At 45.4% G+C, this 18463-nt stretch overlaps 1 protein-coding gene across 5 annotated transcripts; it reads right to left on the minus strand.

Moving 5' to 3' along the window:
- Positions 1-2685: 2685 nt before the first annotated feature.
- On the minus strand, positions 2686-17633 carry LOC106583906 (uncharacterized). Of its 5 annotated transcripts, none has more exons than XM_082967877.1 (14): positions 17266-17633; positions 15812-16066; positions 15307-15402; positions 8506-8691; positions 8271-8357; positions 8121-8180; positions 7674-7706; positions 7471-7584; positions 7109-7247; positions 5111-6933; positions 4214-4930; positions 4014-4091; positions 3664-3771; positions 2686-3324 (listed from the first exon to the last, which is right to left on the minus strand). In XM_082967877.1, exons 2-14 carry the CDS (start codon positions 16057-16059, stop codon positions 3270-3272), a joined length of 3744 nt encoding a protein of 1247 aa, XP_082824003.1. In that variant the 5' UTR covers positions 16060-16066; positions 17266-17633; the 3' UTR covers positions 2686-3269. The 5 variants fall into 5 exon arrangements, with proteins under 5 accessions (XP_082824003.1, XP_082824002.1, XP_082824004.1 ...); XM_082967876.1 differs by having other exon boundaries at positions 17283-17632; XM_082967878.1 differs by lacking the exon at positions 17266-17633 and adding an exon at positions 16919-17037.
- Positions 17634-18463: the final 830 nt, after the last annotated feature.

An 18463-nucleotide genomic window follows, 5' to 3' on the forward strand; every position in this document is an offset into this window, starting at 1 on the left:
TTGATAATATCTGTTGGAAAAAAGTTTGGATGTTGCCACACACATACCTACTTGTTAACAAAATTAAGGAAGTTTCCTTTAAAAATATTCATAAATATTATCCTGCCAACCACTATATGAAGAAGTTTAAGGAAAACATCAACTCAAATTGCTCCTTTTGTAATGACCATCCAGAAACAGTGTTGCATCTTTTTTGGCATTGTATTCATGTAAGAAAACTTTGGCAAGACATCAGTAGATTTATAATTGAACACATTTATGAAGGTCTTACACTATTGTGGAGAGATGTACTGCTTGGATTCTTTACCTATGATAGGAATAAGCTGAAACATTTTTATGTGATTAATTTCATTATTCTTTTGGCCAAATTTCATATTCACAAATGTAAATTTACAAACAAAGAAAACACATTTTCTTACCCTACAAAAATAAATTGAACTGTATTTTAAGACAATTAAATACTCTACTAACTACAGAGCTGTTATAATTATAATTATATGTATGTCCCTTAAGGTCCTTGTGTAATGTGATATTGTACCCCCTAGCTCAATTGTCCATTGTATATTATCCATATATACTTGTGTTCCCTCATGTACTTCCTGTATTAATTTGTTGTTAATAAAAAATAAAAAGTTGGAATATCCCGTATGCACATTCCATGATCGAAGTTCTATTCCCTCTGGCTGTTATGTTATGTTTATGTTTTGCATGTTACTGTTTTGCATGTTACTGATATTTACAACAAGTTAAATAAAGATCTGTGCAAACTTAAAAAAAAAAAAATTGTAGGGGGGGTATTTAGGCTAGCTAGGTAGGTTTGTGTTTTGTGCGGGATTGTTTTTGTCAGGGCTCTTGTTTGGTATTGAGGGTCTGTGTTTTTCCTCTGCCCGTGTTTTACGCAGAGTTTATATTGGGCTGCGTCCCTGCATTATGTTTGGAGAGGGTGGTGCGTTTTATTTATACGCCCTGCCCGACCGTGCTTGTATTTTTTCGTGTGGATATATTAAAGAAGTATTCACGAAAAAAAAAAAAAATGATCGAAGTTCTAAACACACTTCCTACCGGCGTGGCAATTTCCTGTGGCGCATACTATAGAACGGAAGTCAGTCTAGTTGTTATCGACGATATAACGTTTTTTTTTTTTTTTTTTTTTAGTTTGCACAGATCTTTATTTAACTTGTTGTAAATAACAGTAACATGCAAAACAGTAACATGCAAAACATAAACATAACATAACAGCCAGAGGGAATCCAAAGAAATTAGAGAAAAATAAAAAAACTATTATATTAAATCAAATACAGACATATATCGAATACATTTTTTTGACATATTGTTTTGTATACGTTTTAAAGATTCTAAGTACTGTTCCAAATCAGATAAAAAAATTAAGAAAAGGGGCTTTTTCTTCATAAATGTTGATTTGTGGATGAAAGATTTTCCTAATAAAATAAAGAGATTTATGACATACTCACGTTCAATTGTGGAATCAGTGTAGTAAAATAATGTCAAACTTAGTAATATCAATGGTTGTATGCAATTTGCGGCTAAGATATAGTTTTACATCAGTCCAAAATACTTCACTATATAAACAATTACAGAATAAGTGTTCAATAGATTCAGTTTCTAGTTCACAAAAACTGCATTCACTGGTAACGTCAAATATATATTTAGAAATCAAGCTATTACACGGATAGCATCTATGGATTTCGACGATATAACGTTACTACCACTATGTCACAGTTTTTTACTAGGTGTCTTCAGAACTTGCCTCAAATTAATACTAATGATGTACACTTAAGGTCCTTGTACACTTAAGGTCCTTGTGTAATGTGATATTGTACCCCCAGCTCAATTGTCCATTGTATATAATCTATATATACACTTGTGTTCCCTCATGTACTTTCTGTATTGAATTGTTAATGAAAATAACATTTATAAAATAAAAAATAAACTGACACGTGACGTGTCAGTGCCACGTTACGCGACGTGATAGCAACGTCTACATGACGTGAACGTGTCGGCAGTTTGACGCCTTAGAAAAAAACTTGTCTCTAATGACAGTCCATGTTAATTCATGACGGTATTTTATGGCGCTAGGAAGACGTTAGGTGACTTCGTGAGAGGTATCAGTACCTTCACGAGTATTATTTATGACCTTCATCACCCCCCATACTACCGCGGGAAAACAGTGCACTCCTATGGAGTTTAGCTGTGGCTGGCATCCAACGTTATTGTGCATTAACGCCACCTACTGTACTGCCCCCGCCTGTCCAAGATAAAAAATTGACCAATAGAAATAGAGGGTTTCCTGCACATGCCCTGAATTGCACCCTTCGAGATGCTTGCGACTAGTCGTTGTCATGACTCCCAAATGTACTTAGATATATCGATATTTGTGCATAAAAGCGTTCCCCCTACATTTCTTGCACCTTGTCTAGCGTATTTCGTTTTGTCGACATTTGGAAAGTTTCCCAACAAATGTTGTTTCCATCAGGCCTGTCATGTACTTAACTCGCATAAAAAGGTTGGATGGAAACCTGGTTGGTAATTGCACTTGTTTTTACTTACAAATTAATCCGTTGTGGACAGACGCATTTAACATAAAATGACACAACATTTTAGTTCAATGTTGCAGAGATAACCTAAAAATAATTGAATGGTTGAAAATTAATCACTGCCAACAAAAATGATACAACTTTTTATTATCATTCATTATTTTCAAAGAGAAACAAACCATGAGTTGCAGTTTCTAATCAACATGGAAACAGCACATAATCCATTGGCAATAACCAAAACACAGATGGGTCATATCTACATGTAGATCAACACAAATACAGAGGGGAAGAAAATGTGCAGTGAATGTTTGTTGTTTTGAGATAATTGAATAGGACTGTGTGGGTGTGCACTGTTTTGAGTCTGGAAAGCTTCTGTGCTTGACTTTCCTATCATGGACTCTCCACCTACCATTTACAGTTACATTTCTTCCTTACAGTACAGCATAAAACAAAATGTACAAAAACGCTTGACTAAAAGCAGACCTCTTGGTCTCTGTTGGGTTTCAAATTCTGCCAACGCTTTCTTCCTGTGGTGCTATCCTCATGCCACAGAATCAACAACAAAGCTTAATTCACTCAGTCATTCACAGATCAAATGTCCTTAACTTCCCCTCCCTTTAATATCCAAATGGTACAGTCCAGTTCAAACAGCCCAGAAGTGTTTGGATGGAGGAAGGGGGAGGGAAAGTGGCAGTTACACTTCAGAGAGAAGGATCATTTTCTTCTCCTACTGCTTGGTGATCGGCTTGGGGACCGTCTGCTGCCACTCCTAGAAAAGAGGGGGAGAATAACCCAATAAATCAGTACAGATAACTCCACAATAATGATTGACATACACAGTAGTTGCTAGAATAGTTTGTTTACATTTTAGTCATTTAGCAGACTTCATATACAGAGCGACTGACAATTAGTGCATACATCTTAAGATGGCAAGGTGAGAATCACATCAGTTGTTGCAAGTACATTTTCCCGCAAAACATTAACATGTACTTATTTCTCGAAACCTGTACTTTCTGTTGGAGTCAATCATTTTAAAGATTAGTCTGTTTTTCCCTACAGGAACACAGAAAAATATGTTTGCCTTCAAATTGGCCAGTTGACTACTGACCTGCGGGTGGGTGGAGAAGGTGCAGGTCGCCTCTGTCTGGGTGGAGAGTAGCTGAGAGAGCGAGAGTCTCTCAGCGAGTCAGCTGGCACTCTTTGAGGTTGCGCTGGGCTGGAAAAGATGAGGTGTCATATCTACTGGTTCCTGTATGTTCCAGAAATATTCCAGACTTTTTGAATAACATTAGATAATAAATAATTGTCATTTCCATGACTTCAATTAGATGTACATCATAACTAGAAACATTACAGTATATGAGTTCTGGGTCAAGAACCAATGGAAATAATAGATCTATAACAAATAGTTAACATTATGTCAACATCAATTCTGGTGGTCCTAGTCTTTTTGGTTACCACTTTTTCTTGTCTTCCTTCTCACTTTCAGAAGAGGATGAGGAGGAGGAGCTATGGGCAGTCGTTATCCTGTCACCTCTGGGAGAGAGAGAGAGGGGGACATTGTAAAGAGAGGAATCATGTCAGCTCTATTTACAGCATTTCTATCCGCAATGTGATCCAAATGTAAAATATGTCAATCATTTAACACCCCTCCTTACGCTTTTCCTTGCTCTGCATCAGAGTCAGAACTGTCTGATGAAGAGGAAGATGAGGAGGAGGAAGAAGAAGATGAAGAGCTGGGGCTGCCTAACTTTCCTTTTTTTCCCTCTTTGGCCCCCTTCTCGCTCACACCATTTTCAGTCCGGACTGGTCGGTCTGAGGGATCGGCAGCGCCGCGTGAGGGGAGAGGAGATTGGGTCCTCGAGGTGTCTCGTAGAGATACTCTGGTCTCTGAATGGCTGAGGGCCTGTGGCGACCTGAAGCGGGGTGGGTCAGAGTGACGTGTTTCTTTGGGGTGGGCTCTGATATCTGATTGGCTGGGAAGGGGACTGGTCTCCTTGGAGTGGAGCGGTGAGGGTATGGAACGAGCCTTCCTTCCTCTGTCTACCCCTTTCTCTCGTTCCTCTCTATCACTTCTTCGGTCTTTCTCCACTGTTGGTTTCATCACTTTTTCTACAGGCAGCTCCTTCCTCTCTCGGGCCGGAGAGGGGGATGAGGAAGAAGAAGAAGAACCAGAAGAGGAAGCGCGACGGGGTGGGGGGACGTCTTTAACAGGTTGGCGCTCTCGCCTCTCTTGCTCTTTTTCACGTTGCCGCTCTTTTTCCCTCGCTCTCTCCAGCTCTCTATTCTTCTCTCTCTCCTGGTCTCTCCGCCTTTCTCTGGATAGCGAGAGGCTGCTTCTACTTTGTCGAATGGGTGAGGGGGATCGCCGAGACCTGAGGGACGAGAAAGTAAATACACAAATTAAATAAACAATTCAGAATCTGGTTTGGCATTCTGAGGTCTTGGCAGATTTGAATCAAGTTATTATTGATTTATGTTCGCACTGTGTGTGATGTTTGATGTGTGTATAGTTGAGTTGCGTCTGATTTGTTGTGAATAGGTCCTGGTCCTACCTGTAGAGGGGACTGCGTCTTCTGGGGCTCCTCGACCTGCTCCTCCTGGCTCCTCTGTCTCTGGAGCGATCCCTCCCTCCTCTATCCCTCGCTCTCTGCCTCTCTCGGTTGTGCTTTAGCTCCCGGCTGCGGCTCCGCCGTGGTACGTAGGCGCGAGTCGGGGAGCGGATAGGAGGCGAGGCTCTCCGGGTGGTGGCTTGTCGTCGAGGGCTGGGGGAGCGTTTGGGGGGGTCCTGGTACTGCCGTGGGGGGGTGCGGCGAGGAGGGGAGGGCCGTGGGACAACTGCTATTGCGGGGGCTTTTGGGGAGGGTGCCCTCCTCCTCTCCCACTCCTGCTCAGAGGGGCTGTACTTCTCTGCCCTCCTGGCCTGGCTCTTCACCCCTCCCTCTCTCTCCTTCTCCCGCTCCTTCTCTCTTTCCACTTCAGTGGGGGCGTACCTCTCGCCTCGGGGGGCTCCTCTTCTGGGAGGAGAGGGTGGAGGGCTGGAGCTCTCTACCTCCGTGGGGCTGTACCTCTCCTGTCCCCTCCCTCGCGCCTTCTCTCTGTCTGTGGAGGGGTAGCGTTGGGCAGCAGGGGGCGGGTTTTGCCTTTCAGAGAGCATGAACCTGTCCCCTCCTCCCGTTCTCTCACGTTCCTTCTCTCTCCCTGTAGCTCTCTGTTCGTCACTCTCTGAAGCGCTCTCTCTGCCCCCATTGGCCAGATACCTCTGGAAGGCGGCACCTACGGCGGGAGGAGAGATGAGGGCTTTCTTCGCTGGGCTGCTCTTCGCCATGGTTCCCTTTTTCTTCTCTCCCTCGTCGGAGGATGAAGATGATGAGCCAGAGGAGGATGAGGAAGAACTGTCGCTATCACTCCCGCTGCTACTGCTGCTTTCCTTCGCTTTCGGCTTCTCCTTCTCTTGCTCCTTTTCCGGCAGGCTTCGGTCTCTGTTCTCCCGCCTGTTGTCCTCCTCAGTTTGTCTTTTTCGCTCCCTCTCTACTGCCCCCCTCTCCCCCTCTCGCTCCACGGGGAGGTCTTCAGACAAACAGATAGACGGATGTTGTTGAGTAGAAGACAGTCTGCCAGATCTCTCGCGCTCTCTCCCTCCATCTCGGTCTCGCTCCCTCTCTTTCTCCCTTTCACTCTCCTGCTTCCTCCGCTCATCTTGTTTCTCCCTCTCTTCATTCAATTCTCTCTCCCTCCCTTTACCCCTCTCCTCCGGTTTCCACTCGTTCTCTGTCCTTCCCTCACACTCCCTTTCTTTCTGTCGTCCATTAGTGAGAGGTGATTGAGAGACAGGGGATGTGGAGTCGTGGGATGAGTTTCTACCCCTCCCTCCATCGCTTTTCCGACTAGGGAGAGATCCTTCTTTCTCATTCCCTCTCCCCCTCTCTCTGTCAGCTGGGGCTCGGGGGGGGACATTTCTTTCTTTTCCACGCTCCCCCTCTCCACTCCTTCCTCTCCTTGCTCCCTCTTTTTCTGGAGATGGAGACAAAGATGAGTCTCGTCTTTGTGGTTTGTCCTCCTTTCCGCTCCTCCGTTTCCTGGTGTCCGGGTGTTTCGGGGGTGGAGAGGGGGATGAAGAGTCGTCTCTGCTCCTCTGCAGCATTGTTCTCTCCTTTCCTCTATCCTTCTCTCGCTTTCTCTCTCCACTTCTGGAGCGCCTGGCTTTCTCTCGTTCCAGTCGAGGAGGAGAGGGGGAAGAGGAGTCGTGTCTCTTTCTTGTAGGCTTCACTTTCTCACGCTCCTCTCTTTTTTTCTCTTTGTCCTTCAGTCGCTCCTTCTCCCGTTCCTTGTCTGCCCTCGGTCGGCGTTCAGGGGAGCTGTGATACCTGGGAGATCTCTGAGAGGGAGAGAAGGAGGGGGAAAAGGAGGTAAGGAGAGTGAGGTGAGAGGAAAAAGGATAATGAGCAAGAGTGCTGAAGGCCATTGATTATGCCGAATTGTCACAAAACAGGAGAGAAGGTTTTGAAATGGTAGAGGGAGCTGATCACCGGACCAATCACAGGTGGTCTTACCATTCTGCCTCCCGGACGCTGTGGACTCCCGTCCTCGCGACCACAACCCCTCCTGTCAGGAGACAGCCCCTTTCTCCCCTCTTCTGCTCTCTTGACTGGCTGGTTCTGCTGCCTCTCTCTCAGCAGGGGAGGGGATTGGCTGATCAAATGGAGATAAGGCATGAGAGATGGAATAACAGCATGGGGTGCAACTCAAAACTCTGCCTTGGCTTTTAAGTTATTGAATGACTAGAATTGAGTAACTATGCGAGTAGGGTTGCACATTTTTGGTAACTTCAATGAGGATTTGTGGAAAACCTGGGAATTTAGGGGAAGTTACAACCCCAAATTGTGAGTCATGACCTCTGGTGACCCGGAAGTACCTGTGAGCAGAGCTGGAGGACCCACTCCTATGGCGCCGTGTCTTACCCTGGGGCGGAGTCTCATTTTCACTTCTCTTGCGTTTTTTCTTGGACGCCTGCTTCTCGTCTGAGGAGCTGAGAGGGGAAACACAGTATTTTAGTACACACACACACACACACACACAAACACACACACACACTGAACCACTTTCTGTAGGACCCACCTGTCTTTGTCATCCTTTTTTCCCAGCCTGTCCCTAGAACAGAGAACACAAAGTCTTTGTTCATTAAGCTGAAAAAAGTAAAAGGCTCGCACACGTCACACCGAACGTGAATCTAGCGGTTGTCTGTTGATCGTTCAGCACGCTTTGTTTTGGGGGAACGCCCGCTGTAGATGTCATTTTTCACGTGATTCTACATGTAAAAAACGGTAGGCAAATTACGTTCAGAGGTGCTAAGTACTCTGGGCCAGCACATTTTATTGGTGTGTCAGACCTATGAGTCCTCGCTAGCACATGTGATCGTCAAGCTGTAAGCATGCACATCTCTTACACAAGAGGTTCTAATCCACTACAATTTAGATGTTCTGAAATAACAATACCAATGTTATGAAACTACGCTGGACATGAAATCCATTCACTGTCTGCAAAATGGAAAAAATGAATGGAAACCTTTTCTTTTTCCTCTTTTTAGTTTTCACCCGTGGAGGAGAGGGGGAGGGACTCTCTGAGCTGAAGAAGAGTAAAGTGATCTGTCAATCAAACAAGCTATGCATTATTTTTACGCATGCACACAAAATAGGACTTTCTCCCTTCTCTCACCTGTCTCTGTTCTTGTTTTTCTTCCTTTTCTTCTTACGGCTCTGTTTTCGGGCTGGTGAGTCCGAGTCCTCTGACTCTTCTACCAGCCTGAGAGAGAGACGGAGGGGGAGAGAGACGGAGGGGAAGAGAGAGAAAGAGATGGTAAGTAACAAGAGGGGATAAACAAAGGAAAATCAGAGTTACACGAGTAAGTCTAGCTAGGAGAATCACACACACACACACACCCTCGACTCACACGTATTTCTGCTGCTGTTGCTTCTCTTTCTCCAGCCTCTCCTGCTCCCTCTTCTCCTTCTCTCGCTCCTTGCGCTCCGGGTGGAAGGAGGAGCCGTCTACGTAGTCCGTGGCGATGCCGAATGCTGCCCTTAGCTTGTCATTCTTCTGCTGATTGGCTGCAGCCAGGGCGTGAGTCTCTGTCGCCCTGAGGGGGGGGGGGGGGGGGCGGCATTGTTCAATAGGTCCTATTGTCACACTTGGTTACTCCCCAAAGAGTGGAACAGTGGTGTTTCACCACCTTGTTCAATGGCCAGCAACTGTTGGAAGAGCCACGTCATCACGCAACAGACGTCATCAGAGCGCACAACAGAACAGTGTACTGCCTACACTCGGTTTGTATTACTATTGATTCCGCGATGCGTTCTGCTTTTACGATTGGGACCGAAAATGTGTGTCCCGGATTCCAGTTAGCTGCTAGCCATCATGAAAACGGAGCAGGCAAACGTTAGCAGTGCTAGCCCACCAGTGTTTTCATCCATGGCTGGGCACAAATGCTTCAGGTGTGAGATGATTTCCACACAATCACAAAATGAAGATAAGGTGGAACTGGAAAATGGACAGGGATTTGTCTGCTCTAAATGCACCACCATCAAACATCTTAGGGAAGAGATCCTCCGGCAGTTAGCTCAGCTGCGAGAAAAGAAAAATCTGTTTTCTAAGTACACCAACCTTGCTGTAACCCAGGCAAACCGAATCTCAGTTTTAAATGCCTTCTATAGCAAAGCTAATGATGAGTCAGGCGGCGTTGACCTGTCCCAATCCAACGGACAGATGTTAAGCTCAACTCCGCGGCCCATGGGAGACTGGACACAGGCGTAGGAGATCGGGGAGGCAGTCTGGCCACCCATCTATCTGAGAAGATCCGATCCAGCTAGGAAACAGCTTTGCCCCGCTTGAGACGGACCTAGCAGTCCCGGGAGTCAGCACGGACCATGGGTGTATACCAACAGCCGGCGGGGCCCAGTGGCACCCTCCCCCACAGCCATCACAGTTCAACAGGTCGTTTCCCCCATCGGATTCACAATCATTGTGGGCAGCTCGATGGTGAGGGATGTTGGCCTGCCTATGGTCTGTGGACCGACTAAGGTCCACTGTCACCCAGGAGCCTGTGTCCATGTCATCAACTCTCTCCTGCCCACAGTTCTGGTCAACTACTCCAATATTGACACCATCGTCACTCACGTAGGTTTAAACAACCTTCATTTTAGGCTTCTTTTTTTTTTTTTTTAAACGACCTCTCACTAGCACAGGGAAGATAATTCTCTGGCCCCTTCCCGAGCTACCGAAGAGGTTTGGAACTTTTCAGCTAACTCTTTGCCCTAAACGAGCACCTGAAGAAACTTTGCAATGACAGGAATGTCTTTGTGGGCGCAACCAGCACTTTTTAAAAGAGATATGATCCCCCTAAGCGCAGGGGTTCCAATTTCTAGCAACATCGCTAACTGTTTGAGACTGACAGACAGGGTCTGGTAGTGCTCCAGTTCTCCCTGTTATAATAAGCAATAGAGGACTTGGAAACCATATCAACTCCTATAGAAATGGCCACTTTATGTTCCTTTATCTGCTTTCTAGTGAGTTTATACAAACTCATCTCCTACCAGTCTGATAGGTTGGAGACTGTCAGAAAACATGGCTGTAACGTTCATTTGGTTGTTACTCCATTGATTACCTCTAGGCAGATGGCCCAGGTGAAGAGTGGCCCACACATTGAATACGGACGGCACCCTTAAATGCAATCACTAGTAAAACCTCTCGTGAATGACCTCATTACATTCCTGAGCGCAAAGTTGATTGCATGTTACTCACTGAAACATGGCTGTCTTCAGACTGTAGTGCTGTTCTTATTGAAGCTTCCCCCCCAGACTACAGCTTTTCATACTCTATCAGAAAAGGGAAAAGGGGTGGAGACAGCATCTATTTTCACCAATGCGCTCAGCTGTAAGGACATTTCATTTGGCGACTTTAGGTATTTCGAGCAGCATGCTATACTGTTTAAATTTTAGCCACCAGTGCTTGCCATAACCCTGTGTAGGCCACCAAAGCACTGCCCCACTTTCTTTACTGATTTCTCTGTACTATTGTCCTTGAGAACTATGATAAAATCATTGTGTTTGGTGATTTTAATATTCATGTTGAAAAAGCTGACGAAGGCCGTGAGGCCGATATATAAAGCTTATTAAAGAGCAGTGATACTATCAAGAGCAGTGTTCGGGTTTATTCTTTTCTCTCTCATTTTATTCAACTGTTACCATGCACCTGCAAAAATGATAGCTCAGATGTGCGAGTGCCTTCTGAATATTCATGTTGACAAAGAGACTGACTCCAAGGACATTGAATTTATGAATCTTTTGAGCTTTATGGACTTCATCCAACATGTTACTGGGCCGACTGATAACCGCAGCCATACTCTGGACTTGATTATTACCAAGGAGCATTCTATTGACATATCCTCGATTGTTGATGTTGCTTTAGCTGACTACCTTGTTGCCCATAGCACAGAGTAATGCTGAACGCATTATTAAGAAACGCTTTAAGATTTTATTGAGTGTATGAACAATACTCCACCTATTCTGCCTTCCTCTTGTGATGATTTAGTTGATAACTTTAATAGCAAATTAAGGGCAACCATTGATGCCATAGCTCCAGTAAAGTTGAAAAAGGTCACATCCCACTGAAGAACCCCCTGGATGATTAAGTCACTTGGCTCTGTCATATCCTCACATGGTCTCTCCTATCATTGCTACGCAGACGACACACAATTAATCTTCTCCTTTCCCCCTTCTGATAACCAGGTGGCGAATCGCATCTCTGCATGTCTGGCAGACATATCAGTGTGGATGACGGATCACCACCTCAAGCTGAACCTCGGGCAAGACAGAGCTGCTCTTCCTCCCGGGAAAGGACTGCCCGTTCCATGATCTCGCCATCACGGTTGACAACACCATTGTGTCCTCCTCCCAGAGTGCTAAGAGCCTCGGCGTGACCCTGGACAACCCTGTCGTTCTCCGCTAACATCAAGGCGGTGACCCGATCCTGTAGGTTCATGCTATACAACATTCGCAGAGTATGACCCTGCCTTACACAGGAAGCGGCGCAGGTCCTAATCCAGGCACTTGTCATCTCCCGTCTGGATTACTGCAACTCCCTGTTGGCAGGGCTCCCTGCCTGTGCCATTAAACCCCTACAACTCATCCAGAACGCCACAGCCCGTCTGGTGTTCAACCTTCCCAAGTTCTCTCACGTCACCCCGCTCCTCCGCACACTCCACTGGCTTCCAGTTGAAGCTCGCATCTGCTACAAGACCATGGTGCTTGCCTACGGAGCTGTGAGGGGAACGGCACCTCCATACCTTCAGGCTCTGATCAGGCCCTACACCCAAACAAGGGCACTGCGCTCATCCACCTCTGGCCTGCTGGCCCCCCTACCTCTGAGGAAGCACAGTTCCCGCTCAGCCCAGTCAAAACTGTTCGCTGCTCTGGCACCCCAATGGTGGAACAAGCTCCCTCACGACGCCAGGACAGCGGAGTCAATCACCACCTTCCGTAGACACCTGAAACCCCACCTCTTTAAGGAATACCTGGGATAGGATATAGTAATCCTTCTAACCCCCCCCCCCAAAAAAGATATAGATGTACTATTGTAAAGTGGTTGTTCCACTGGATATCATAAGGTGAATGCACCAATTTGTAAGTCGCTCTGGATAAGAGCGTCTGCTAAATGACGTAACTGTACATTTAAAATGACACTAATACATTTAAGAGAATTTGCAGAAAGGCTGAGCAGAAATGGAGAAAGTCAAAGTTGCAGGTCCATTATGATATTCTGAGAGAGCAACTTCGCATATATAACAAGGCAATTAGAAATGCCAGTCGGGGAAATTTTTCTAACTTGATCACTGAATCAGAATAAAGTCGAGACTGCTCTTCTCAACCAGGTGGCCCGATAAATCCTATCCCCGCAAACCTATATGAAGTTTCTTCTACGAAATGTGATGAGTTTGCGGCATATTTAAGAGATAAGATAAACAGTCTGGGTATCAGTCAAGCAAGACCTGATGAGAAGTTTGATAAACTCAGCAAAAAAAAAGATGTCCCTTTTTCAGGACCCTGTCTTTCAAAGATAATTTGTAAAAATCTAAATAACTTCACAGATCGTCATTGTAAAGGGTTTAAACACTGTTTCCCATGCTTGTTCAATGAACCATAAACAATTAATGAACATGCACCTGTGGAACGGTCGTTAAGACACTAACAGCTTGCAGACGGTAGGCAATTAAGGTCACAGTTATGAAAACTTAGGACACTAAAGAGGCCTTTCTACTGACTCTGAAAAACACCAAAAGAAAGATGCCCAGGGTCCCTGCTCATCTGCGTGAACGTGCCTTAGGCATGCTGCAAGGAGGCATGCAGATATGGCCAGGGCAATAAATTGCAACGTCCGTACTGTGAGACGCCTAAGACAGCGCTACAGGGAGACAGGACGGACAGCTGATCGTCCTCGCAGTGGTAGACAACGTGTAAAAACATCTGCTCAGGATCGGTACAGCTGAACATCACACCTGGGGGACAGGTAAAGGATGGCAACAACAACTGCCCGAGTTACACCAAGAACACACAATCCCTACATCAGTGCTCAGACTGTCCGCAATAGGCTGAGAGAGGCTGGACTGAGAGCTTGTAGGCCTGTTGGAAGGCAGGACCTAACCAGACATCACCGGCAACAACGTCATCTATGGGCACAAACCCACCGTTGCTGGACCAGACAGGACTGTGCTCTTCACTGACGAGTCACGGTTTTGTCTCACCAGGGGTGATGGTCGGATTCGCATTTATCGTCAAAGAAATGAGCGTTACACCGAGGCCTGTACTCTGGAGCGGGATCGATTTGGAAGTGGAGGGTCCGTCATGGTGGTGTGTCACAGCATCAACGGACTGAGCTTGTTGTCAGTGCGGGCAATCTCAACGCTGTGCCTTACAGGGAAGACATTCTCCTCCCTCAGGTGGTACCCTTCCTGCAGGCTTATCCTGACATGACCCTCCAGCATGACAGTGCCACCAGCCATACTGCTCGTTCTGTGCGTGATTTCCTTCAAGACAGGAATGTCAGTGTTCTGCCATGGCCAGCGAAGAGCCAGGATCTCAATCCCATTGAGCACGCCTGGGACCTGTTGGATCGGAGTGTGAGGGCTTGGGCCATTCCCCCCAGAAGTGTCTGGGAACTTGCAGGTGCCTTGGTGGAAGAGTGGGGTAACATCTCACAGCAAGGACTGGCAAATCTGGTGCAGTCCATGAGAAGGAGATGCACTGCAGTACTTAATGCAGCTGGTGGCCACACCAGATACGGACTTGTTCAGGGACACATTATTCAATTTCTGTGGAACTTTTTCAGTTTATGTCTCAGTTGTTGAGAGGACTTTTTTTTTGCTGAGTTTACATATCACTTGGCAGCGTTCCACAAGGTTTGATTTTGGGTCCGGTCCATCTATCTATAACCCCTTGGCAGCGTTATCAGAAAGCACATCATTGATTTTCACTGCTACGCAGACTAGACAACTTTACATTTGTGTCACCAGAGGATTTTAGCTCCAAGACAAGACAGAGGTACTTATTTTTGGAGCCAAAGCACAGAATGTATCTGGCTGCACATTTTTATTCACAGGCAATAAAGATAACACCAAGGTTTTTTACCTGGTGTATTATTTTCAATTGTTCTCAATTTCAAATCACACAATAGGAATGTGACCAAAATAGCTTTTTACCACCTGAGGAACATTGCCATGGTGCAGCCTTTTCTCTCTCAGGCTGATACAGAGACACATCCATGCTTTTATTACAAGCAGGCTTGACAACTGTAATGCTCTCCTGTCTGGTCTACCCAAGAAAGCCATTGGTCAACTGCAAAACACACAGTATACTGCAGCACGGGTACTGGCCAAGACCAGATGGAGAGCACACATTACACCGGTTTTAAGGTCTCTGCACTGGCTGCCTGTGAGTTTTAAAACACATTAAGATTTTTTTAATCAACCCACGACTGTGCACCCCAATACATGTCAGACATGCTTTTAAGTTAGGTGCCCAGTAGGTCCCTCAGGTCCTCTGGCACTTGCCTTTTAACTATACCAAAGCCTATGACCAAGAGGCATGGCCAAGCAGCCTTTAGTTACTATGCCACCAGCCACTGGAATAGCCTGCCTGAGAATCTAAGGCAGCCGAAACGTTTGACATTTTAAAAAGAGATCTTAAAAATAACAATACCTTTTTAGCTTTACTTTTCCTTCTGGTGCTTTTTAGTGGTTCACTTTTTATTTATTTGTTATTCTTTTGTTTTTTAATCCTCTTACTTTGTTTAGTAAATATTTCAGTTTTTGTTTTCACCGATTTTCTTAGTTTTTTTCCTTGTCTGAAATGTGCTGTATAAATAAAGCTTGATTATAGTTAATTTAAAGTTTGTGCAGCCATGCTGGTCTGTAGTAGTTTGTGGTGGTCTGCAGTATAAATGTCACTAGTCCGTAGTGATCACTAGATCTGTGGTTTCACTAGTTTCATTACTCTATAGTAATGGTCCCGTGTGGCTCAGTTGGTAGAGCATGGTGTTTGCAACGCCAGGGTTGTGGGTTCGATTCCCATGGGGGACCAGTAAAGAAAAAAAAAAAAAATGTATGAAATGTATGCATTCACTGCTGTAAGTCGCTCTGGATAAGAGCGTCTGCTAAATGACTAAATTGTAAAAATGTAAATCTGTGGCGGTGTGTACTTACAATGGTCTCTCGGTAGGGGCTGAAGGCGGCTCCTGCTTCTCCTGCAGCATCATGCGGAAGCTGTTCACCTTCTCTTCAATCTCCTCAGCCGAGTACCTGTCATCAACACACAAACGGCTCAGCAGTAGCTTCACCCTTTCTCTCAGTCCCTCCCATCCCACTCTGAGGGGATTTGATTAAAATGGCCCGGCTGCCTGGAGTTTTCACTGGGTGAAAAGTGATTTCATTCATTTGGCTGCTTCCAGGGCTTGAACCAGGGGCCCCGCTCTGGCCAACATCACCTCCCCCCAAAAAAGTGACATTGGTTAAGCATGTGGAGTAATGAGTAGGATTCTGTGTTTGCTTCATCTGCCTTCCCAATGGAAACTAGTTTGAAAATGTCCGGTCACGTGACGGGCCATAGCCCAGTGCAACCCGGGCCAGCTTAATTAAATCCCTCCCCCCCCCACCCCCCTGCCTGCCCACCCCTCCCTCTTACACCTATCCACCCAACCCTCTCTCTCACCCCTGCTCTTCCATCATGTCCTGGAGCTCTGCACACTTGACCTCCAGCTGCCTCTTTCTCTGGTGCTCCAGGATCTCTGCGTTGGGCTGACGGTTCAGCTGGCTCTCCAGCCTCTCACGGTCCTTCTCGTCCCGCTCGCCACCGCGCTCGTCCCGTGGACGCTTTGCACGCACGCTCGACAGGTTACGCTGCACATAGCCGTTAGTGCCGCTGCCTCGCGGCGTGGTCAGGCCAATGCCGTTGTACATAGCTCCTCTATGGAGGGACAGACGGAGGGAAAAGGACAAAGGTCAGATAAGTGTGAGTATTAAAACGATTGGAACTGGAATGGTAGAGGGTAGGCCTATTAGTCAGTCCCGAACAAAACAGACAGCCTACAACCAGGTCACAAAAATCAACCACGTTAGGCTGGCAGACCAGGGTTGGGGTCAATTTAGGAAGTAAACTGAAATGTTGGTCATTGTATCTTAAGCCATGCGCTATGGAGTTAGGCATGCCAATAAAAACTAAATGGGAGTGTATTGGGTAGGTACAATGCACAAATAGTTCATTATAATAACCCTCCCCTATAGACCATATTGATGATATAGAAGAGATTCCAAACTAGGCCACACTATCATGAACACAGCTTATAAATAAATAAAAAACTAGTTGGCAAGGTTGGGGTCAATGCTTATCTATGATAAACATTTGGGATTTGAAATTATGTTTACTTCCTGAATAAAACAGATTGCTAGGTAACGTTACAACAGTTACCTTAGTAGAGCAGAATATAGTCACCGATAGCTAGCTAACGTTTAGTCAAAAAAAGTGACCTGCCTTTGAACCCAACAATCCCTAGGTAACCAACTAACTAGCTAGCTAGCTACTATAACGTACCATACCACAACACTTCGCAGCAGGAAAGAGAAACAAGCCTAGCTAGCTAACGTTAGTAGTATGAGATGTGTCAGAAACTGAGATAGCTAGCTAGCTTCTTTAGCTACGCATTAAACTAGTAGGAGGGACAAATGACCGGCTACGTTAGTTCGGTCTACAATGAATAGCTGGCTAGCAAAATAACTGACGTCAGCGGGCATTACGTCGAAATTAAATTGTTAACGTTACCTGACTAGCTTGTTACTGCACTTATAAAGATGACGACGTTGACACACACTTCTTATGCGCGCCCTCCTCTCAGTGATCGAACCCGAGGCTTAACGAGCCCCCTGCCTTACGGGCCAAACTTTGGCCCAAATCGGCCTTCTATATAGGCTAGTTAGCAACTAGCGTAGCTAGCTACCGTGCGCTGTACACTTGTGGAATGCATCAAAACAATATAGGTAACGATATCTAACATTATTTGGACAGCAGTCAAGTCATTGTATCTTTTTTTGTCAGCTAGCTAACGTTAGATATCGAAATATCTTAACCCCGCATGGTAACTAACTATTAAGCAAATTTAGCATGCTAACCAGATAGCGAACGTTACCTCTGAGATCCTCGCGAACGGAGACGATGAAGGGAAGGAAATACACTGGCAAAAGCCCAAATAAAACAACAACCGAAACAAAAAGAAATCTACTTTAAGTACTTATTCGTAAAACAAACACCTAATGCCTGCTGATATCGTCACTGGTTGAACATCGGGGGAAAACCACGCATGATGATGGCGACCCCAGACTCTGCGTCTAAACTACATTTCCCATGTTTCCCATTAATACTTTTCTTTTTCTTCAAAGTTTTATGGCCGACTACACCTATTGGTGTATAAACCTTTCACCTTGTTGACTTGATGCCACAAGTAACAATGCCACAAGTAACAACAACCCTTCGTATGAGTTTATCTGCTGTATGAGTAGCCCAATGTGAAGGCATATTGTCCATGCCATGAACGACAGCCCCCTTGTATTTTCAGGTTATCTTGTTCATTTAAAGGCACAATCTGTAATTTCAGCATTCCTTCCACCTTGTTTGCAATAAGGTACATTTCTTTAACCTTTATTGAACTAGGCAAGTCAGTTAAGAACAAATTCAAATTTACACTGATGGCCTAGCCCAGCCAAACCCTAACGACGCTGGGCCAATTGTGCCGCCCTATGGGACTCCCAATCAAGGCCAGTTGTGATACAGCCTGGAATCGACATTTACATTTAAGTCATTTAGCAGACGCGCTTATCCAGAGCGACTTACAAATTGGAGCGACTTACAGCGACTTATCCAGAGCGACTTACAAATCGACACCTCTAGCACTGCGATGCAGTGCCTTAGACTGCTGCGACACTCAGGAGCCCAATGATGGGGCTGCGGAAATTACACCTATGCTGTCAAATTCATAAGTAGACAACTATTTGCATATTACTGACAGTCCATAAATCAACATGACTATCCATATAATACCTTCACAGCATTCTGCCTGTAAAAAAAAACAGGCAATGTCTATATGATCCCTTTTCAAACAGTTCCATTTTCACCTCTTTCTTGTTGGCATTCGCCATTTACAGTATACATCAAGGTGATTAGCCAGCACCGGTGAGGGGTGGGTGTCTTATTATAATGAATCCATTGAATATACGCCATCACAAAGAAACTCATGTATTTGTTTGGGCAGAAAGAAACATTTTGAAACTGAGAAAATGTATTTCAAAATAATATAATAGTAATTTTGAGTTG

Source organism: Salmo salar, chromosome 23, assembly GCF_965601325.2.
Source record: "Salmo salar chromosome 23, fSalSal1, whole genome shotgun sequence".
Taxonomy (NCBI): Eukaryota; Metazoa; Chordata; class Actinopteri; order Salmoniformes; family Salmonidae; genus Salmo; species Salmo salar.

What these genes read in the sequence shown, in the direction of transcription:
- LOC106583906 (XM_082967877.1), bottom strand. Translation starts at nt 16,059, where the DNA reads ATGTACAACGGCATTGGCCTGACCACGCCGCGAGGCAGCGGCACTAAC. An exon ending in CAACAGCAGCAGAAATACGT is followed by an intron (nt 8,358 to 8,505) that starts GTGAGTCGAGGG and finishes TCTCTCTCTCAG; the next exon opens with GCTGGTAGAAGAGTCAGAGG. An exon ending in TCCTCCAGCTCTGCTCACAG is followed by an intron (nt 7,248 to 7,470) that starts GTACTTCCGGGT and finishes CCATTTGATCAG; the next exon opens with CCAATCCCCTCCCCTGCTGA.